Here is a 24,120-nt window from a genome sequence, read left to right on the forward strand (position 1 = left end):
AAGGTCCTCAGCACCTCTAAGAATCAGACACTAAATGATGAAGAAACTCCATAAAAGAAACCTGCAAAGCATTTCTCTTTTCTCCAGACACCCTTCAAAAAAAGAGAAAACCACAAGCCCCAAACATTAAAATATGCCCTAAAGTTATTAGCTCAAAACTTACTAAAAACTTATCATGAAAAGGAGAGGGAGGGGGAAAAATCTAATTCTTCAACAATAACTTATGTTTCTGCACCAATTTAGGGTCTGTTCCTCCAAACACTTACCCACATGCTTAACTCTACGCCCGTTGACTTTATAGGACTATTAATACATGTAAAATTCAGCATGTGTGTAAATGGGCTGCAGACTTGGGGCCACAGTCAGAAGACTGGTTTGCCATTCCCAGTCAGAAAGATCGGCACTCGCAGGTATTCTGTGCAGGTTTTTGAGATCCTCAGGAATACTGTTTTCCTTTTAAACCACGTCCCTCAAGGTAAGTGTGGTATTCTGAAATGAACGATTCTTTGCTTGCTATCTCTAGAACCCACTGGGAGGTTCTCGAGATCTTTTAAAATTATTTTAAAAAAATTAATTGCCAATCAGAGCAACATCCATGAGGTCATCGTCTTCCTCCCCAATCAAAAAGTCAGGGCTTGGCCGGGATGGCCTGTCAGCTGATAGGATAGCACTGCTTGTCATGGACAGAGTCTGGTCAGAAGAAATAGGTGATTTAGACCAACTTTCTGGTTTAATGCTATGAGACTTCTTCTTGTCTCTGTCTTTGTCACGATCCCTATCTCTGTCACGGTCTTTGTCTTTCACTTTCTTCTTCTCTTTTTTGTGCTTCTTATGTTTTTCTGAACTATATTCCGGTAGTGGCCTAATGCCATCATCAGAGCTGGGACTGTTCTGATAGGATTTCTCTGCTATAGAGGAGCCAGACTCGCTCTCACTGTCTATGTTTTGAGGAGTGTATGCTGGTGACTTACTGTGGCTGGGTGAGCAGCGTTCATGCTTTGGAGTAGACCCACTGATCAGAGGGGATCCATAGCTTTTGGAAGAAGCCATCTGAGGCCTTAAACTATCCCCACCTCCTTCCCCAGGTTTCTGCAAGGTTACTTTGGCTTTTATGCTAGGGGAACCACCATCGTGTTTGCTGATGATAATCTTGGCCACTCCAGTACTACCAATGTTTTTGGAATCCGAAGTCTTCTTGGAAGAGTCAACAGATCCTCCAGAAACAGAGACTTTAGATTTGTCTTTGTCGCTTTTCTCCCGCTTCCCCTGAAATTCGCCTCCAGACATGTTGTGTTTGGAGGACAAAGAATGGCTTGAGGAATTGGAACTTGGCCCCATCTGTCCATCCATTGGGTCTTCACCTCCAGGCCCACTAGTAACAACCCCATGTTTAAGTTTGTCTATGACTGCAATCAAGGATGGCTTCTTGTTTCTGCTTGGAGATTTGCCCTTGGAGCTTCCATGCTGGTTCTGAGATGAAGACATGGAAGAACCACCAGATGAAAAGGAAGATGAAGATGCTGCAGAAGAGTTTGATGAAGGAGGTGGTTTCTGCGACATGGACCCAGAGGATCCCATTCCTGAAGAGGACTTCATATTTGACCCTGATCCAGTCCCAGACATATGTGAGCCCCCAGAACCCGAACTGATAGGCGATTTTGCTTTTGATGACGGGGGAGTACCTGGAACAGGTTTCATTGGAGAGGCAAGCTTGTCAGAACCCCCTGATGGTCTAGAATGTGAAGGAGAAATGTTTGGTTTACTCATGGAAGGGTTCATAAGTGATGAAGGCTTCCCTTGAGGCTTCATCTTGGTACCTCCGGAACTGCTGCTGAGGCCATGTTTGGTGATAGGGGAGGACCCAGGCTTTCCCACAGACTGAGCGGAGCTTTTTGACTGCCCTGAACCTGATCCACCTTGGCTCAGGTAGAGGCTGCTGCTCATCTTTGAGCCAGAAGACCCTTCTGATTTGCTGCTTTTTACTTTGCCTGAGGCAGAAGAGGAGGAGGAAGAGGAGGAGGAATGGCTGTGATGGCTTTTGCTGCTTGAGGAGACAGAGCCACTGCTTGTATACTGGCCGTGTGAAGGTTTGCCAACAGTCACTGTCCCTTTGGGGATCTGAATTGTGATTTTTGGAATAGGAGGAGTGGCTACACCAGGAGGAGTCTGAGATCTGCCTGAACTTCCAGGAGATTTTGACCCACCAGAGCTTGCTGGTGGGGTGAAAGGTCTGTTGGATGAACTATGAGAGGGAGATTTCCCTTCTATGTCCGCTTTCTTCCGCTTTGGAAGCTTTTCTTTACTTTTACCATCACTGGACGGGGTCCGGCTGCGTTTTCCTGGTTTACCATCTAGCCCAGGACCCGATAAACTACTCCCAGAGCCATTGCCTTCTTTTACCCGTTTCTGAGACTTTTCCTTTCCCAAATCCCCTGTACTTAGTAAAGGGCTCTGGCTTCCACTATGATGCTCCATAATGTCAGAGGACCCCAGGGTTTTGCTCGCAGCTGCAATAATACTAAAGTCAACCAGGTCTGCCTGATTGCTTCCTTTAAATTTATTTTCTCCCCCATCACCCCCCAACACTTGCACTCCCAAACTACTTAGCGCCTGGGATGCAAAGCCCTTGAAATCGTCAGCATCTCCACTCTGACTGCTCTCATCGAAGTACTCCTCCCCAAAGCCACTTTGACTCTGACTGTTCAGTAAGTCAGGATTGAAATCGACTCCGTCTGGGAAAAAATGGTTTGAAGAGTCACTGTTTGGGCTCACAGTAGCATCTGCTATAAGGTCGGCTGGATCAGTGTACGGGTTCTCGCTATTTGTCTGAAAGACATCGGGGTCAAATAGGGCACTTTGTGAATGTCCTGAACTAGAAGAGTCTCTTACAGGCGTTCCGATGGGTGGACAGTCCTCATTAGTGCTGGGGAGCTTGGCAGCTTCCTCTGCTATATCAGAAAGGATATCAGTAACATCAGCTCCAATGCTGTCTGAACTGGAAAGTCGAACCATCCTCTGAATACTGGGCTGAGAGTGAGGTATCGGCTGGGGGTACGTAGTAGGCGGAGTGCTGCACTGACTGGGCGCTGGAGTAATATGAGGGGTATCCAGAGTGTCAGCGGTCATGTTGACATCAAAAATCGGGTTCTGGGAATCAACGTCCATTGAAAACAGCTCTCTCTGAAAATCATCCTCAGTTTGATGCTTGGGCTTGTCTGCTGGTGTGCGAGATTTTTTTTTCTTTTGCTTGTTCCCCCCAGGGCCCATTTCCATTCTGGGGGAGCCAGAAGAAGAGTTCTGCCTTTCAAGAGGGCTGCTCCCATACAGAGTGGAGAAGTCCTGAGGAGGATTGTCTTTAAGGAGGTTCATGAGCATCGGGTGGTTCTTGGTGTTGCTTGCTGGTGAGGATACTGGTGGTGGCGTGTGATGGGGAGGGGTTGGACTTGAGCCTATGGTAGACCCCACATTCCCTGTGATCTGCAACAAACTAGTGAGAATAGGGTTCTGAGACACTTTGCTGAAGTCCTCCCCATGGCCCACCGAGTCATGCCTCTCTTTCATGCTCATGCTCATGTTAAACAGGGTAGTGATGGGCCCCCCCGGAAAAGTGTTTGTTGGTGTAGTGGTACCACTCATTGGGTTGTTGCCTGTGGTCATGCCGTACCCTGGGCTGCTGGCGGGGGGAAGGTTTTTCTTCACCATGTCTTCTACTGTCTCTGCAATAAGGGACAGGGCTGGTGTATCTGCCTGAATGGTTTCTGCCTTTCTACGAATGGCTCTCATCGTCACAGGAATGGACATACATCTGCAAGACAGAAAGTGTGAAGGATTTAGTATGCAATTTGCTCATTTATAGAAACTGTCAACTAAAGAGTTCTAAAAACATTACAGGATTCACAGAAGCTCTGAGAGTTAGGAATTATCCCCCTTTTGCAGGACGGTAAACTAATGCAAATCGCAAGAGACTTGCCCCAGGTCACATGGCAAGACAGCAACTGAGCCAGGAATTGCCAGAATTTAGCATCTTTTGTTCCCTGCTGTATCTATTCATAGCTACTCTGTCATACTCCTCTAGCCACTGAACAACAGTGCCTCTCTACATTGCCTTCAGTAATATTATCTGCTACATTTTTAATGACAATCAAACTTTAATAATTAGTAACTAAGTAATACTTAAGAGAAGGATGATCCTGTCGCTAAAGAGATTGGGTGTTAGGAGGGATAGGTTCTGTTCCCAGCTCTGCCACAGGCTCCATGTGTGACCTTGGGTACGTCAACTTAATCTGTGCCTCAGTTTCCCCATCGATAAATAGGAATAATCAGACTGACCTGTAAGGTAGGTAACTCATCAATATTGATAAGGAAGTCTGTAGGGTCTCTGTATGTGCAGAGCATTATTAACACCTACTAGGTTTTCTAAATGCTTCCAATGTTGCCTGGGGCTGAGCCATTTTGATAAAGAGCCTGTGTAAATGTAAAGCCTGGGGGCGGGGCTATCAAATGTTGGAACCGTGAGTGAGTCACCCTCTAATTCAAAGAGAGGCAGAGACTTTGAAGGCAACTGCAAGCTCATCACGAAGCATGAAAACACGTACAACTAAGACAGGCACCCAGAAAACAGATATTTAATAAGGTCAGCAGTTGCTGCTCCGCAGTTAAAGTTGGAACTGAGATTCCAATACAACCCTGGTTTTGCCTCCCTTTCTCCTGACCATCATTTGCCTGAAATCCACAGACAAAGGATGAATGGCTTCAAATCTAGTAGATTTTGTCCAAGGCTGGCGTAGAAAACTCTCAACAAAAGTTGAAGTGCATTAGAAATGGAGTTCTGGAATGATGCCACCCAGAGGTGTTCACCAGAATTCAGAAAAAGTCTTTTAATGATATTTTGTCTCTTTTGTAGCTAAGAAATAGAAAGGATAATGGAAGCAGTATGTACCAGTAGACAGGGCATTAGACAGAGGCTCAGGTGACTTGGCTTATAGTCCCGTCTCTGCCACTTGCCTGCTCGGTGACCTTGGGCACATGACTTTAAACTTCTGTGCCTCAGTTTCCCCATTTGTATAATGGGAATAATGCTACTTAAATCATTTGTAAAGTGCTTTGAGATCTATGGATGAAAATTGCTACAAAAGCTCTAGGCATTATTTGTATTATTGTAGCGCTATTACTATTATACATAGATTTGAGGAGGCTAGAAATCTGTGTCACACGCTTATAACAATGATTGTTAAGCAAGAGTTACTGATTAACTCAGTTTCTTTAGACACTACAAATATTCAGCTATTCAAGCACTCCCTTTGGCTGAACGAACTGTAGTGCTTTATAAATAACTATGGCGGATAGTCTGAACGAGATAGCAGGTGATCTACAATGGGATCTTTCTGCAGAAAAATGACCTGTAGAACCACTGTCGCCTAGATATTTGTGAAGTGCCCACCAATATCTGGATGTTAGTTCTGGGGATTTATAAAAGATGCTCTGAGTAGCATCTAATAGCAACACAGAGAAGGCCTGGTTTACCTTTGAACAACTTTGGCAATGAAGTCATCTGTACAGATGAGAGCATCAGAGAGCCCTTTATATAGTTTACAGTTCACATGTGTGGAGTCCTGCACATCCATGACCACTGAAAGACAGAGAAGGTGTTTGGGAGACATTAAACTTCCAACTGTAGTGGCAAAACAAACAAACAAACAAACAAAAAAACCCAACCCTATTTTCACCTGAAATCCATTTATAGACACATGCTTTTCACTGACCCCCTACTCACCACACACCAGGGAGTCATTCACAGGATGCTGAAAGGATACACTGAAACAGGAATCGGAGAGGGGGCAAACTTCAAATTGCAGGATCCCAGGAGAATCTGAAAGACACAGGAGCTGGTAAATGCAGCATCTTCACAGCACAAGAGACGAAGACAGACATGAGCTCAAATATAGCCATCCAAAAGAAAGAAAAATAAAATGGTGAAGCAAAGCAGCCCGGGCTTCTAATTTCCTATTCCCCAAACCCGCCGTCTGATTCTAACCCGCTACAGAGAACAATCCAGGATCATCTCTAGTCCCAGAATTTTATTGATGTTGGTCAATGTGTCACCCACCTTCTTTTAAAACAGTTCGCTTGACACAACTGCCAATCAGTGTGTTGTAGGCCACCTGATGCCTGATCAAGTTGAGGATGAGAGGAACCCGGCCAGGGTGCTGGAAGGTGATTTTACTAATGAGAGTTCCTTGCAGGCTTCTTCCATCTGGAAGAGGAGCATCCTTGTTCAGGAAATAGCAGTGCTGCTGTCCTGGAAGAGCCTAGGAAACAATCTGTGCTTTACTCCAATGGTCCTGGATACAAGGGAGTAAAGACAGCTACCAAAGCAAGTGCAGCGCCAACATCTGTGTCATGCTAAGTGACCTTTGGAGTTGGAATTGACACATTGGAGAGACACTTTCTAAGATTCAAACCCTTTTATAAACGGATTTACAACCTGAACAAAATACCAGTCTAGAAATACCACTGCCAAGAATGATAATATTCCTTTGCACCTCTATACCGCCCCATCAGAGGTTCTCAAAGCACTTTTATACACAGTAAACTTCACTGTCCTTTTGTGAGGTGATTAAGTATTGATCCATTTTACAGTTGGGGAAACGGAGGCACAGAAGGTGAAATCTTGGCCTCACTGAATTCAATGCGAGTTTTATATTGACTTCGCTGAGTCCAGGATTTCACACAAACTGTTTAAGTGACTTACCCAAAGGTCACACAATGTAGTCAGCGGAACAGCCACACACAGAACCCAAGAATGTTAACTCCCAGATCTCTGCCCTAACCACCCCGGTGACATTCCACCTCTCATGATGCTTGGGTTTTATAATTACACAGTCAAAGTCAATTCCCACTCATTATACATGCAAATGCAAAAACATCTATAAACCCCAAAAAAGCCCATTCAAATTACATTAAGAATCTAAGCTACCTATAGAAGCCGATAATTCCATGATAATGTGAGCATTCAGTCGCTTGCTGTGTACAGATATTGGTATGTTCAATGGAAACTGCATCTTTCAACATAGTAGCCAACCCAGAAAGTACCTTCCTCTTCCCTCCACACATCAGCTACAAGTTTTCCACCTCATGGCAGACACTCAGAGAAGCAGTGGTTTAACAGTACAAATGATTTCAATAACTTCCCATAAATCCAGTCTTTGCCATACCATAATTTTGGCTACCCTTATACTTCTCATCTGTGCAACTAACCCAATCAAAATAGCGAGTCTGTTCTTAGGAGGACCGGCTCATTAGCACAGGCAAACGTTTAAAAAAAAGAGGTCATTTATCAAATGTTGTTAGACCAAATTGCTGATCTTCTCTGGTCATCTTACATTCTCCACTCCCAAGACTTTTGTTTTGATCCGTGATTCTCAGTTAAATAGGAACATAAAACAAGACAACCCATGCACACAAACTCATTGGTTACACATGCATCGGTTTATTTACCAACAGTCTGGCAAAATAGTACATAGCAGTTTTGGGTTACCTTTTGTAATGGAGGTAGATCAGTTGCAAAAAGAAACTCTTGCAGTCCAGAGGATGACCAATTCAAAGTTAAGACAGGACAATTAACCTACTGTGATTGTGTCTTTTCCAGCATTCTGGCTTGGATAATTTAGGTTGTGTCTACACACAAAAGTATAATTGCATCCAGTCTAGGGGATGCACTGGAATAACTATTGGTAAAAACATGCCCCTAATTGACAGTTATACTGGTACAAGAGAATTTAATACTTTCCAGTCCAGGGTTTCTAACTCTTTTCAAAAGTCCTCAACCTGCCTCTTCTGTGTGCTTAGTTCCCCAGTTCTAGTGACATACTTACTGCATAGAAGCGCATGTTGTGGTTTAAAGGTACAGAATCGGTCTCCTTGGATAACTCAAACTGCGTGATCAGCTCATACAGGGGGACAAACGTTGGCGGGGTGTCAAACAATGGGATTCCTGAGGAAACACAGCAGAGCACAATGACCACACCATGGAGCTAAAAGGAGCTGTGCAATAATATGGACCTATTCAATCCTCAAAAGTACATATAAAAGAGTATAAGAACTTGGGTTAAACTCACTTAGTGTGCTTAAAACAATCAACTAGTAAAAGCTAGTGAATACTTGTCTGATAGAGTTACAACCCACCTGTGCAGCTCTGCAGTTTCTGAATGAAAGCCCGGGATACTGGAATAGGTCGTGGGAACTTCAAGAAGAAGCAAGCTGGCAAGTCAACACTGTTGGCACTGGTGACTGATGAGAAGGATGGAGTCCTAAAGCATTGAAGTTACTTGTTTTTTTTTATTACATGAATATTTATATTTATGTAAGTACATTATGTTCTCCCCCCGCCCACAAATCGTGCCTGAGCACCATACAAACATTAATGAATGTATCCTCACAATACACATGTAAGGTAGAAAAGTATTATGGTGTATGCACAGAAACAATTTTTAAAGTGTGTCTATATTTTAAGATACACATTTTTATCCTCTGCCCAAACTTATGTCTGTATCTTGTCTGTTACTTCTGAAAAATTACGACACTTGATTAACACCTGAAAAATAGGCTTCACTCGTGTCTCAAGTGCAGGGTATTTTACAGATCGGGGCCACATCAAATCCCATGACTGATGATACGACATTTTGTTATTGACGTGGCTTGGAAAGAGAACTCAAAACAGGGACACACCGGTAGCAACTGAATGAGGCCACTGTGAGAGGCCCCAGCAGAAGTGCCCTTTCCTTACCCTTTGTTGTCAACAGGATGAGATCCCATAATTAATGGTGCAATTGGGAGTTTGTACATAGCCAAGGTTCCTTCGATTGTTATCGATGCGTTCATGCCCAAAGACCGAGGGACTGGAAGAGGAGGCAAGAGAAAGGAGACCGTATCAAAAACCGCTGGAAAAACCATTAATGTGCTTTAGGAGTTAAAAATATTGCTCACGTGAAGATGCATTATTTGTCTATGTAGCATCTCTTTCAAAGTTTGATATCGTCTAGTTTGAATGTGCAGCCCTTTATTTATGCTATTTGAAGTTCTATTTCTCTTTTCTGGGGTGGGCCTATTATCTGTCAGCAATAGATTTCAAGTGAATTTACAACCTTGCAGTACATTTCTATGTGCAAAATTATTTATGATTTTGGATGCGTTCAGTCCCAGTGTCTTATTTTTCCAAGTTGTCTCGCTCTTGCTAGATACGGAACTTGGTGTTATTGTATAAAATGCTAACAAAAAGGAAACCTTTATGTTCAGATGTGAAAGTTTATTATTATAGTCCTACAAAAAGCCACACCCATAATCATGGCTGAAACCAGGGGAATTTTTTTGTAATTAATCAATACAAAATAAACCTAGAGTTAGCCATCCTGGATTAAATTCACCTCACTGCATATTTTGAGGGCTTAAGTAGGATTTAAGTGATGCACTGGCTTTGTGCAGGCCTGCACAGAAATGGATTTCACCTCCAGAGGGCAACTGTATCCAGAAAATGGGAGAAGTGTCCTAGAGTTTGCATGTGCTTCTCAAACCTACGTCAGTCACTCTGCCCTTGCTTCTCTCACATTGGAGAGCAATGGTTGCAGACAGCCAAATGGTCATGACTCCCTAATCCTGGCTGTCCAGCCCCAGTGGAAGCTGGAGTAGCAGGGGACCTAATTTAACTTCTGCCACTGGCGTAAGGTCCTGAAAGGACCACTGACTTTATGTTAGCGGATGACCAAGCGCACTGGAGCTCTGCTTTACTATGCTCCTCTCACCCTTGGAACACATCTAACATGACCTGTCCTTTCTTTTATGGCAGGGGCAAGGGGGCTGGCTGGCGTAGAAAACAGAAGAGTCACCTCTGCCAGCTTTCTGCTGGGGGAGACTTCCCCTATGCAATGGGAATTCTCCATCAGCCAGCTCCAGACATGAAGGCCATTTTGTGCTGCTTATGAAGGAGAACCCAGCCATCAATCTTCGGAATTCTACACTTTCCTCAAAAATCTAAACTCTACCACCAGTAAGTCAGTCACTCACGCTATAAGGAAGCTGCCTTCTTCTACAATATTCTTGCCTCTAACTCATAGAAACTCATAGAAACGTTTAAACAAAACCGGGAACAAGTTTTAGACAGACTGAAAATCTTACGTGCCTAAAGTACAATCAGTGGCCAGACGCAGCCTTTTAGGTGACGTACCGTTGTTCTCATGCAAAATAATGGGGGCTCCAGTGCCTTCTTCAAATAAATCATAGGGCGAAACGTAATACTTGAGATTCATCAGGTGACCTGTGGGAAACAGGCTTGTTAATGAGGGCCTTGATGGATGAGTTACACCGATCCTTCATAAAAGTCACTAGCAACCAGACCACACTCACTTTGCCATACTGCACAGCACATGAAGTGCAAAGCTGTTCAAACAGTCACTCTTTTTAACAGAGGCCAAGATGTCTGACAGAGAGAAACTGTGCATTGTAAATCCAGTATAGGGAGTGATTTTGTAAAAGTAAAACTACCCTACTGGATCGCGAGGTTCTTAGAAATATGTAGATGACCACCACTCTTACATTGGCAACTCTTATCTACTATTACCATCTGCTAATGTGAAGCTCAGCTATCATTCATAAAAGTTTTAGTCACCTGAATAAAATCAGACAACTAAGAAGGGTCTGTTCAATCCCCCATTCTCCCTTTTGGTTACACAAAAGACCCAGATACCTCCACTTCTTGGGGTGAGATACCCAACACTGCCATGAAGAATCTTGTCGAGGAGACTTGCGTTGGTGGCTTGCCTACAACAGAGAGAATCGTAGATTTATAATGTGCTGGAGCATAGTTCAAATCCCAAACGTCTAAGCACTGGTGGCTCCTTTGAGATCTTACAATACACAGTTCACAGTCAGATAAAAGTAAGTATCCTAAGCTTCCACTGTAATTGGAAAATGTCTCAAAGTATTGGCGAAAGGAGTCATCCGTTTCCCCACTAGCTAAGTGGCTTTTAGTCCATTCAATCTACAACAGTAAAAGCTAACGTAAGTGGTTCCCAACCTGTTTTGCTGGAACAACCCGCGATAGATTGGCAGGTGGCTGATCAACCCCATCCCAGTATCTCCTCCTGCTATATGCTAGAAAAGTTGCTGTATCTATTTTTTTTCCCCAGTCAGTCCCTCGTTTATGCTGTCTCTGCTCTTTTTCAAACTCTATTCTCTCTTTTTCATCCTCAGCCTGTTTTTCCCTCACTTTCTATTTCAATTGCTCATTCTGCAGTTAAACACAGACTTTAGAAAAGCCTTAAAAATGATTAACAGTTTCTATAACGCTTTGAATCAACCTCCAGTTGCATAGGGTTGTTTTAATGTCAGCATCGGTTTTAAAAAAAAAGTCAGGAAGTATGGGCCTCATCATGGCACCAATTCATGCCCAGGTATTGAGAAACTCAAAGGTGTATAAATGTTCTTACCAGTACATCACTGCCATCTTTGAGAGATCCAGCTCCAAAGACTGAAGAGCCAAGTACATTTTAGTTTTAAGTTTGCTTGAAAAAAAAGCAGCATGGAAAAAAAAAAAAAGAATTCAAGAAACTGTACAGAACCGGACGTTAACTCAGAACTTCAGATTAAATTCTTTACTAATAGTATGACCCTAATCATGGTATTAAATCACTAAAGACAGTCATTTTTTCCTATTCTGGTTTCAATGTAAACTGATAAAAGACGTATACACAGTGAATGATACAATGTCTCACATCTTAGATTGTATATTATATTTTGTTTTCTTTTCTCAATTTGTATAGAGCAAATCATGTACATATGTATTCCTAATTTGGTATCTGTGTACTTCAGGATTATAATAAAAGATAAAATTAAGGGCTTTATATGTACATTTATGTTTTTTAAATCAAAAATGCACAGAACCACAGAGGAGAAAATGAAAAGAATACGATTTTTTATGCTTCATAGTATTTTACTATTAAATTAATTTCAATCTCTGTCTAGAAATCAATCCTGGCTGCCTAGATGGCAGCAGGTTTCTAAGATCATGCAATCAAGTGTGTGTGTGTGTGCAGCTGACACAGTACTCGCTAAAGACTCAACACTGCACGGTACTAAGTATCTTCCGGGAGATGTTCAGCAGTTCCTACTTTCATTGAAGTCAATGGGAGATGTGGGGTGCTTAGCAGTTTTGAAATCAGGCCACTTGTACATGGATTTAGGAGTCTATATTTAGGCTCCTCCCCCCCCCCTTTTCTTTTTAATCTTGCCCACTATGAATAGATTTTTTTTTTAATGTCAGTGAAAATGGGTATTGGATTGAAATATTCCCCTGCATTGTTGAGAGTCCCTAAAATAACACCACTGTGTTAGTTAGCAGTGAAATCAGAGAGAAACAAAATGAACCTGAAACTGACCAGTTCATTATCTCACCTGATATGAAGTGAAATGTAAATGTACTGCATAAATATAGAAGTGACATTTTAAAATTTCTTTTAGTATTTTAATATAAACTTAGGCCCTGATCCTGCAAACACGTATGCACCTGAATAACCCAATGTAAGTCCTTTGGGGCAGGGACTGTCTTTTTGTTCTGTGCTTTTACAACTACAAGCACGATGGGATCCTGGTCCACAACTGGGACTCCTAGGCACGATGGTAATTCAAATAAATACATGGAGGATCAGGGCATTGGTAAGGAAATTTGTTAATATAGTTTATCTTGACAGTGACCTTTAAATGCAGTGCTTTTTTATGTATAAAGACAGATGGTTATCAAGATAAAAAAATAGTTTTTCAAGCCTCTTAGTGTAAGAAAATTGACAAATGGATTCCCAAACAAATGATGTAACTTGTTAGAAATTTGTAACTTGGGCTCCAATATTATAAACACTTATACACACTCTTAACTTTAAGAGGGATAGCTCAGTGGTTTGAGCATTGGCCTGCTAAACCCAGGGTTGTGAGTTCAATCCTTGAGGGGGCCACTTGGGGATCTGGGGCAAAATCAGTACTTGGTCCTGCTAGTGAAGGCAGGGGGCTGGACTCGATGACCTTTCAAGGTCCCTTCCAGTTCTAGGAGATAGGATATCTCCATATATATTATTGTTATTATTTTATTTATTAGCACACAAGCAGGCCGACGGAAGCCAACAGGACTAGTCACCTGTGTAAAATTAACATGGGTTAAGTGCTTGCAGAATTGGGGCCTAGACTGGTTATATAACCATAAAAGGGGGGCGGGGATACACTACATGCTGTATACACTTACTTGTCTCCAGGAAGTTTATAAAGGTTCACAAGCCCCTTTAGATGCTTAGAGAATTCATCAAAGTTTTTCTCTCTAGGAGGGGGGGGAAAATGGTCATTGTTAAGCCATTTGGATAAATTGTTTTATTTTTAAGAATTATTATCTTTATAATAAAATTCTTACATCACTCAGGAATTTACTTTTACAACATGAAAACTGTGAAAATGTGTTTCTTTCATCACTGTCTGTAATATTGGCAGCGATTTACTTTTAGCTTTTTGGTTTTTAAATTTCTCTGCAAAATACCCTGGTCAAGAGACAATTGTGTGGCCTCGTACAGAGGCTTCAAAGGTACCATGCATGATGAAAAGAGTGAGGAAGTCCTGGCCAAACGAAGCCAGAAAACCTCTTGTGAAAATGCAGAGACTTTGTGAAGAAGGAACAGTTACCAACTGCTGTACAATTCCAACCATAAAATAGTACTGTTGATCATTGCATCCTGAAAAAGCTTCTTTTCCCTGATATTGCACAACTGTTTTTGCTCACCTCAGCTGTTGCACCAGTTCTGGACAGCTCTGAAATGGAAAGAACATACACTACATTCATTTCAAATTAATCTGTGACTTTTGAACATTTCTATGACTATAAAATACAGGGACAGAATGAGGTTTCTGACCATTATCTTCTGGTGAGAAACAGTTTTACACTGACTGCTCTACACCAGTATGGTTCAGATGCCCTGTTTGTCAATCACTTGCAGCACAAATTAAATTAATATTATCTCCTGTTAAACAACTATACCAGTTTTCAAACTTGGGGGCTTTAAGTTGATCACCTAAATCTATATGTAGGCATCTACTAAAAGTGCCATGGTTTTCAGAGGTGCAATTAAATCAGTGGGAATTGCAGATGCCACCACCTCTGAAAAATCAGGCCACTTTTTTAAGATGCCTAACTTTAGGCCTCCAAGTTGAAACACTTTGACCCAAGTTTCCATCTACAGAACTGTAAGTTTTATCAATAATAAAGAAATATACTGAAGGAAACAGATAAAAAGCTACAGATAACTGTAATTCTGCTTTGTCGGTTGATTATACTCTGACTCAAAGTCAAATATGGACCATTATCTAAGTGGTTCTTGTTCACATGCACAGAACTGAACTAATCACCAAATTTAGGAGTGAGAAGGAATCTCCCCATGGAGGTTTTCACCTTCCACTTGAGCCACGAGTAGAGATTTTCTATGAGAACTAGATGGACATATTTTACACAATTGATTCCCTGTGTTTGTGCAGAGGGGAGGCAAACCAACACTGCTTGCCTTTGGCGTTACCCATCTCCTCTTTCTAGGTTATACGTACCACAGGATTTTCTCCATGGTGCGCCACCTTCACATCACACAGCAGCCCTGTAGGATCTAACTGGACTTCCACATAGAACATGTCTGAAGTGATGTAACATTCAGTGCCATTTGCACTAAGGTGAGATCCAAGGCTTACATACAAAACAAAACAAAAATTGCTATGAGATGCACACAAAAAACAATCAAACCAGCAGTGAGATTATGATGATTCTGTACAGATACACAGGAAATGTCTCTGCCACAAAAGAAGACTTACCCGTTTTGTCTAGCTATAGACTCCAAGCGATCTGTCATGGCAGGCAGAGACGATACTAAACAGGAAACACACAAGGCAAGTTTAGACTGAATGACTCTTAATTTCCCCATAGGAGTGTATTCATGTGGCACTAAATGCAGTCTCAACTACCCTTCCTCACACACACACGCGCCAACATTATTCACTTGTACGGTTTCACATCTGGGTGCATGCACACACGAATTACTGACATGCAAAAAATAGCAGGAGCAATTTTTAAAAAGAAAAATAAATACTGCCCACCATCGCAGTCACAACTGCAAAGAAATGAACTGATATTCTTCCATGTTCCCATACAAAACCACTTTTGGGTTGAGGCTAGGCAAATGGTTTAGCTGGCAACCTAAACTAGGACGTTCTACTGTGGCATAAGTGGTAAATATGTGTGTGTGAGAGTGTGCGCGCACATATGTAAATGCACGTACCAGAAACACACAATGAAACATTTGCTATTTCTGTTTATTTTTACAATTTAATATTTCAATCCTGTTTCATTCTGAACACTATGGAAAGCGTAAGTACATTTTTTGTTGTTACATTTCCAAGGAGTTTACCAACCTTTTAATGCTTTCTGCAAAGTCTCCAAACAGCTCACCAGATGTTGATGGCCCCCAGAGTTCATCGCAACCCGTTTTTCCTGAGTGAAAAGGGAGAAAACAACCACCGTTTGTATGCAGTGTTCATCAAGACTGAGTCCATAACTGTTATTCAGGGCCAAATGTTGTTTATTCAGACAATTTAAAGTTAATTAAATCCTATCCCAGAATTACTCTTCCATTTAGCTTCTTAAAATGAGAACAGGAGCAAGATAACTTAAAGATATCCACTGCGCACGCACACTTTTTTTTTCGTAAGCAGCTGATTGAAGTGGAAGAATTGACTTTAATAGCTTTTTATATATGCATAATCCTAAACAAACCGAGAATAATAAAGGAAGAAATGGGGCGAAATAGCCAGGCATGCAAATTGCACACACCACAGAACAATATTTGCCGAAAACTTTGGGTTATCTTCCTCTTCCCCATTGCTGCCATTCCAACAAACGCACCAGCCGGGCAGTGGTGCTAAAACAGAAAGCAGCATGCCTAACATGAGGAACGCTTCTACAATAACTTGGTGCAGCTCTTCACAAATTAACTGTACTTCTACCAGAAAAGGAGTATGAATGAGACCGTGCTGCACAACTGCACTAACAGCTAGTTGCCAAAGGGGACTGGTACCTTAGTGCTGAGTAAAGACTGCAGTCCAGTGGTTAAGGGCAGCAGGATCATGAGTTCTAATCCGGACTCTGCCAATATTCCATTATGTGCCCTTGGGTAAGCTACTTCATCTCTTTGTGCCTGTTTCCCCTTAGTCTGTCTTGTCTATTTAAATTATAAACTTTTCCAGGCAGGAACTATTTCTCCCTGTTTGGGTTAGCACAATGGGAACCCTGATCTTGGCTATGCCCTCTAGGTGCAACTGGTAAAACCCTTCTTCTACGAGCGGTTGTAAGGATTAAGATTTTGCAAAACACCTTGAGACAGCTGGCTGAGGAGTGTTAAAGAACTATTACTACTAATCCAGACACATAACTACACCATTCTCCCAGGAAACAATCTCATCCAGCCTCCTCCAATTCTCACCATGACTTGACGGACAAGCTTCACCGTTTCAGTCCAAGGTCTGTTTTGGTTAAACTTTGCATGAAGTCGTTCCAAGAGAGAACTCATCTTATTCAGCTTCTCCGTTTCTACAGGACAAATGATATGGGACAACTCAGTCAGGGGGCCTGCCGCTGTTTAATCTCAGTGCTGACAACAACATTCAAACTTTTACAAATAAAAACTCCTGCAAGTTCTAAATAAAAGACGTGTCCTTTGCCTTTAACAGCAACATAAAACAATTCTGAGAAATTTTACTTATTGCCACTTTACTCTTCTCTCTCACACACACAGTTAAATAATGCAAAGACTGTACCAAAGGTCATCATACCCAGGGGACAATAAGACTTCAAAGACCTCTTGGGGCAATCAGTAGGACTACATATGTGAGTAAGATGAGAGAGTGGGATTTGGTCCATCTAGTTTAGTCTTGGTATTGCATTATAATTGACTGCGTACCCTTTGCAGGCACAAGAGGATGGTTTAAAGACCTGCTGAAAACTCAAGGAAAACAGAAGATAAGAAGCATAGCAGATCTTTAAAGAGGGGAGGTTCTACTTTCAATCTCCTGTCTCTTATTGCACGGTATACACTTATAGTTCCTTTCCAACTCTTTTGTTCTACTAACCTCATTGTATGGCAAAGATCCTCCCCAGAGACCACCTTCTTTCCCAACCTCCCAACCACCCACTACAATCAACTATTTGTATTCAGTGAATCACCAGGGAGGAACCCACAGACCACAGTGAGATCCACTGTAGTCACATTCATGTATGAAATTCTTTTCTTTTTTAAAAACACCTTCACAGCACTGAATGGAAGTCAACATAACATCCTATAAAGACTCCAACTGGAGCCCATTTACAGGGAAGGACCTGAGGCAGCGACAGTTGGAATGCGATACAGGGAGGGACTCATGCCCCTGCCCAACTGCCAGCGTCTCAGAGGGCTCAAAATTCTATGATTTAAAGGTATTCTGACCTGCCTAGTCGGATGGAGTCAATACCTAAGGTTGGTATCCTGTGGGCACGGTATCATTAGGTTGCAGAGATGTCCTAGAACTGGGATTGTAATTTGCACACTGCAAGGGAGTGACAGTTCGGGATTTCATAGTAAATGGGGTTTCAAGGGACACCATCACTTGAAATCTAGTCATTTTAAAAAAATGAGTATCATGTCTCAGTCGCCTCCCTAGCCCCGCGACCCTAACTCATATTCCACCCTGGTGCGAAGGGGAGGGCATGGAGGGGCACTGCACAGGATTGCAGTGGCACTCAGGTTTGGCCCAGCCACACCTCAATTGTGACAGGAGCCGCTGGCATGGGGTGAGTGCAGGGCAGGCTCACTTACCAACTCCCCCACCCTCCCCTCTGCACCAGGCCAGGAGAAATGAATGTTTGCCTGTTTTTGCACCCGTGGTTTCATTATTTCTGTGGGTGCAACTGAACCCAGGCATTATTTCTGTGGGTGCAACTGAACCCAAGCCACACCGGCTTTCATTAATAAAGAAACCGGTTCCTCTATAGACTCTTTGAAATGTACAGCAATCACAGTTTATTTTGGCAACCTCATCTGAGTTGCCAGATCCAAGGAAAAACACAGGATTATAACACTTTGATGAAGTAAGTTACTGCTCATGTAAACACACATATCTAGGGACTTTTCAAAATTCAGGTTGGTGATGGAACAGATCAGAGGTTCCTAAACTGTGGAGAACACCTCCCGGGCAGGGGAAGCACAACAATGCTATTAGGGGAATGTGAGGACCTGACTGTGCTGTGCTGAAGAGTCCGAGCCAAGAGGGGCCCAGTCCAGTAAGGGAAGCGGATAATGGGCTGTTTAGACAGTCTCAGCTGTTAGGAGCAGATTCCCTGATCATCTCACTCCCCCACTGCCAACTGGCTGTTACCATGATCTGCTGGGGAAGCCAGAAGGGACTCTGCAAGCAGGAAGCTGCGGGCTGTCCCCCTTACTTTTGATACCCCTGCAACACAGAGCCTCTTCCTTCCCCCAGCCCTTCAGTGCAGCCCCAGGGAACCAAGCCCCAGCTGCTTCCCATGCTGGACAGAGCCTGAGTAGAGAAAGCAGACAGAGCTCAGTGCCTCAGGGCCACGCTAAAGGGACAAAGTCAAGAGGGGGCCACTACTCATAGGGTGCAGCATTGTGCTGTCTCCTGATCCAAGCAGGGCTCCATTTGCTTCCCTGCACAGGGAGGAGTGTGATCGGCAGGGAGTCAGGTCCCATCAGCCAAGACCACCCCAACCCATGTAGGGAGTGGAAACTGCCACATGGGACACACCCACTCTGCTCCCCCTAGGGAGCAGGCATCCCTCGCCCAACGTGGGTACTGGACACCCACCCTGTGGGTACCAGGCATCCACACAAGGGAGTGTGTGCATAAGACATGAATCGCCAAAGGAGGGCTCAGCCAAAAAAAAGTTTGGGAATGTCCGCACTACATTGTATCATTCACTGACAGTACAATAGCAACCGAAGGGGCATGTCTGATGAAGATAAAGGTGTCTGCAATCTGCTCTATTTTATGCTAGACCCATCCGCCAAAGATTACAAACTCCTCTCTAGAATGCTGTATCTGGATCAAAGGACAAGCTATTTTGATCACCATGAAGCTTTGCACAGCAGGACCTGTAACCTCTCCTGGGCCATATTGGATCATGCTGGATCAACCTGGCTTTGGTGCCCGTCCGCTCTGTATACCAGGAGCCCCTGCAGCCCAAGATGAAACATCCCACGCTAGAGGTGTTGTCCTCAGGCTGCTCCCCTGAAGCTGCAGCAGCCCGTGCTAGGACCCCTTCATCTCCACGAACCATTCACATCCCACTGGGGCCGCGAAGAACTCCCGTGGGCACGGGCTGCATTGCTGGTACCGATGTGGGTGGCCGTGGGACCCCATGTTTCGGTCCCCTCCCAGGCAGGGTAGCGGAGCAGCAGGATAGCAACGGGGGGCAACGTGTGTGTAGGGCGGAAATAACTCCCCGTTAGCTCAGCAAAGAGCAGGAGCAGGGATCAGCCGCAACCCCCTGGAACGGGGCTACCGGGGGTGGGGGCAGCAGAATCTCAGAGGGAAGTTGGGGAGCAGATCTCCCAGGGCTCCCCCTTCAGCCCCCCCCACGAGCCCCGCCCCTCCAAGGGCCACGCCCCCCCCACAGGGTCTGGGGCTCCCCCCCCCCCCACAGGGTCTGGGGCTCCCCCCCACGAGCCCCACCCCTCCAAGGGCCACGCCCCCCCACAGGGTCTGGGGCTCCCTCCCCACAGGGTCTGGGGCTCCCCCCCCACGAGCCCCGCCCCTCCAAGGGCCACGCCCCCCCACAGGGTCTGGGGCTCCCCCCCCCACGAGCCCCGCCCCTCCAAGGGCCACGCCCCCCCCGGGGGTCCCCACCCCAGACTCACCCTCGGCGCCCCCCTGTGCCGCCTTCATCCCGTGGGCCGGTGCGGGCCTGTGAGGGGGGAGGGAGAAGGGGAGGGCCCCGGGGCAGGCCGCAGGCGCCGGCCTGGCGTCGAGCAGGTACCCGCGGCCAGGCCCCTCCCGCTCGGGCCTCAGTCCGCGGCGGCCGCCGCCAGCCCAACGGCCATGGCTACGCTCCAAACCGCGCGACACTTCCGCCTTCCCGCAGCCGCCGAGACGTCTCGCGAGAGCAGAACGGCTCGACCCCCGGCGGGTGGTCATCTCGCGAGACTTGAAGCGGTCACTCTGGCCGCTGGGCGAGCTCTTGGGAGTTCCCGGGCAAGAGGCACGTGGGTGCCCCTGCGATGCCCAGGAGAGTTGCAGGGTAGGCGGCTGCTTCTGCCGGGGGGGGGGGAGGGAAAAGCGGTGGGGATTTTGCGTCTGCGGTTGGAAAAGATTGCAACTGAAGCCCACATGTTACAAAAAGATTTAATTGCAGGGAAAAAAAACTAAAAAGTTTTAAACTGCAAAGTTACACCCCCCCCCTTTGTAAAAGAGCAGCAAATCCTGGTTACTGCTGGGGGAAGGGTAGCACACATCTCACAACCTACCACCCCAACAGCTAAGAGACCTAACGTAAGGAATGCACAAGCAGGGCAAATTATATTAGACAAGGCGGGATTCTTGTCTTGAACAGAAATAATGTTGCTGTAACTTCAGCTTCGAAATTCACTGTTTCAGATGTCACTTTACCATTATGAAAACAAGTCAATATGAGGCACAACATTTCTTGTCTAAAATGGGACAGTTAATAGGACTTATTTTATTCATTTATCAAATAAGTTTAACATCACCAGTGATGTGCAGGGGTTATGAAGGAAGCTGCAAAAGCAACCCCCACTGACCCAAAGTCAGACCCCATAAAACTTACAATAATCCAACCTGAACCTAGTATTGGGTTATAAAATGGGACAAGAAAAGACTTGAGGGATTAGTGGTTTCATTGGGTATGGCAATTAGGTACATACGTATGTACCTAATTCACACTATTGTTGTAGCCATGTAAGGCCCAAGACGGATGAGGTAATATCTTTTATTGGACCAACTTCTGCTGGTGAAAGAGACAATACTTCACCCCCCCCCCAAACACTTTTCAAGATCCATGGGTCCTATACATGCCTATCACATCATTCAATGTATATTTCATCCAGTGCACTAAATGCTCCAATAACAACTATGTGGGTGAAATGAGAAATGCTCTCAAATGAGTTCACTCAGAAAAAGGATGAGAGAAGAACACTAGATCAGCTGTACATAAATACTTTTCACAAAATGATCATTCCCTCTCTGACCTCTTAGTCCTCATCCTCAAAGGAAACCCGCACAATGCCTCCAAAATGCAAGCCTAGGTAGTGGGTCACTTCACCTTGAATGGTTTCTTGCAACATGTGTTAACTCCTTATATCTATTTGTTCTACCTTGTATTTTACCATGACACTCTTGAGTATGTGCCCCAGACCTAAAGAAGAGTTGTGTACATTCAAAAACTCCTCTCTCATCAACAGAAGCTGTTCCGGTAAAAGAGATTACCTCACCTGCTATGTATGTAATGTGCAATTTATCTGATCCATAACTTCCATCTACAGGAACTGGTAGACAAAAGTTTAGGCCTGACATTAATGGTTACAGTTCTAAACACATCTAAAGTGAGCTTTTAAACATATTATAGGTTTTACACCTTTCTCCCCAAAGAAGGTTTTTAGGAGGCTATTTTAAGCACCTTTAAAATTAAAAAAAAATGCATGTAAAATAACACAAGTCTTCAAAATATATTAAGTATTTTTACATTATTTTTATCGAGTGGCTATTTTTGCTCCCTTTCATTGAGTCAAGTCTTCTGCAGCTGAACATTGCTTGGCTTTTGCAACAGATGGCTTTCATCAGAAGGCCTCAAAGTACTTTACAGGCTTGAAAGCTCACAACACCCAAGAATGAGGGGTCACTAGCCCCCTAAAGGGGAAACAATACAAGAGTATGTGGAAGAAAATAATCCAGAGCACGTGTCATTCTTCTTGGAGCAGGATGCAGTCCTTCTAGAGTATGCCTGCTTCACTCCTACAGTATGGCAAACAAAGATCTCTTCTTATGAGAGTTTGCCTAAGCAGTTGATTTTTATCAGCTCTACATAGGCAGAAGCACATCCCCTCTACACTGAGGGAATCCAGCCTACTTTCATACCTTCCTCTTTATGGCCCTGACTTCCTGTTAATAAGCCACAGCTGAAGACCCTCTTCTCCAAGAGTGGCAGCTCAGGCAATCTTTATGAATGGGGTAGGATTCTCTTTCCCCAAGGAAGACATTTATCCCTGTTCAACAGCCTATCGTGCAGGGTACATATGACTTATCACATACCCATGTGAGGTAGTGAATACAAATAAATTAATATTTAACAAAAAAGTAATGGAAAATTGCCCCGATAAAACTAGTAGATTTGCTAATGCAATATAAATGGGGGAAAATGCTACCTAGGACTATAATGGTTGTCACTTTTTTTTTTTACAGAATAATTCCTCTGAAATTCATGACGTGTGGAGGTAAAACTCATATCCTTCTGCTCTAGAAAGCACTGCATTCTACCATGTGAACTAAAGGAGAATCTCCTTCAGCTGTTAGCAGTATAGGGCCTCTGATGCACAGGTCTGATTCCATCCAGTAGAGAACTGTGTTAAACACTTATATATGTCAGCTCATTACAATATTTTAATAAATCACAGAGCTCCCTGTGGAACCCAACACCCGTTATAGCAGATCAGATTGAAGAATAAAATCAGGGTGCAAGGAGGTCTGTCTACCGGGATTTTACTGAAGCCCTGATCCTGTAATGAGCTCCATGTAGTAGGCGTCCCAAAAAGGAAGTTAGAAGGTGACTTGATTGTGGTTTTGAAGTACCTATAGGTGAAGATTTCTGATAGATTAAAAAAAAACTTTACTACCAGACAAAAGCATAACAAGATCCAATGGCTAGAAATGTAAGCTAGACAAATTCAAACTGGAAATTAGGTGCAGATTTGCTAACAGTATGTGGGGCGGGGAGGTGGGGAGTATTAATCATTGGAACAGCTTGCTGAGAGGAGTGGTGGATTCTCTATCTCTTGAAGTCTTTACAACAAGATTGGATGTCTTTCTAAAAGATATAGTCTACTTCAATCAGAAGTTATTGGGCTTGATACAGGAATTACTGGGTGTAATTCTGTGGCCTGTGTTAAAAAGCAGACAAGGAAAGCAGACAAGATGATCACACTAGTCCTTTCTGGCCTTAAAAACTATGAAGTTAGTGGCGCTCTATGTGGGCATAAGGGGCTTTCTATACTGAGCTCATTGCAAAATTGGGGCCTGGAGGAGCAAAAGCAGCTATAAACCACAAACTATTTGTATTTCTTTTGCCATCCTTTAACTTAAAAACAAAGCATAGATTTGTTTTTAAAGTCTGTAAAATATGAGCAAAAAGGAAATGAATGATACTGGTAAGCTTCTGAGTGGTGAGTGTCAACCTAAAGGCAATTTTATTGCCTAGAGAGTGTAGTCAAGGAGGTCTATAATGAAATACAAACAATTATAATTATAGCCAGAGGGCTCAGTGTTCAAAATGCTGACATGGCTACATGGAAGCCATACATACATAAATGCAAATTGAATAAATGCTAATCAAAACCTGGAATTTCAGAGCTTTTGAAAAATTGCCTTTAAGTGAAGTGACCATGATACAAAACTACATCTGCCTTCAACAGTAACAGTCCAAAACTTACAGTTTTCAGTAGATTTAATGGTGCATTGCTGGAGCCACTGCTGTATCATTCAGTAGCACTGTTCCCCAATCCGTCATGTGTAACACTCAAGTCTCAAAATAGTCGTTTTCACTATTGTTTCTCTTTAGAATAAGATAGGGATGGAAACTGCAAGGAGATATTTTTAATTAGAGGGAAGGGAGGGAGTGTTTACTTGCTTTTTCTATTTGATTTAAAGTGTTAAAACTGGCATTTAAAGGCCCATACTCTACTACTCACTATCAACCAAATCTGGAGGCCTTCACCCAGGTTTTGTTCAGTCCTTACTCAGGTAAAATGTCCACTGAAGTGAGTCAAAGTGGGTGAG

General features: G+C 43.6%; 1 protein-coding gene across 2 annotated transcripts; it reads right to left on the reverse strand.

Moving 5' to 3' along the window:
- MED1 (mediator complex subunit 1) lies at positions 1-20,169 on the reverse strand. Of its 2 annotated transcripts, none has more exons than XM_054014297.1 (17): positions 19,974-20,169; positions 16,545-16,651; positions 15,478-15,556; positions 14,881-14,935; positions 14,623-14,755; positions 13,808-13,836; positions 13,283-13,354; positions 11,481-11,555; positions 10,739-10,812; positions 10,220-10,309; positions 8,786-8,897; positions 8,185-8,309; positions 7,875-7,993; positions 6,107-6,308; positions 5,774-5,869; positions 5,524-5,629; positions 1-3,805 (listed from the first exon to the last, which is right to left on the reverse strand). In XM_054014297.1, the coding sequence occupies exons 1-17, from the start codon at positions 19,999-20,001 to the stop codon at positions 571-573; spliced, it is 4,737 nt and encodes a 1,578-aa protein (XP_053870272.1). In that variant the 5' UTR covers positions 20,002-20,169; the 3' UTR covers positions 1-570. The 2 variants fall into 2 exon arrangements, with proteins under 2 accessions (XP_053870272.1, XP_053870271.1); XM_054014296.1 differs by having other exon boundaries at positions 10,175-10,309.
- Between the last annotated feature and the right edge of the window lie 3,951 nt (positions 20,170-24,120).

Source organism: Malaclemys terrapin, chromosome 25 (assembly GCF_027887155.1).
Source record: "Malaclemys terrapin pileata isolate rMalTer1 chromosome 25, rMalTer1.hap1, whole genome shotgun sequence".
In the NCBI taxonomy this organism is placed as follows: domain Eukaryota; kingdom Metazoa; phylum Chordata; order Testudines; family Emydidae; genus Malaclemys; species Malaclemys terrapin.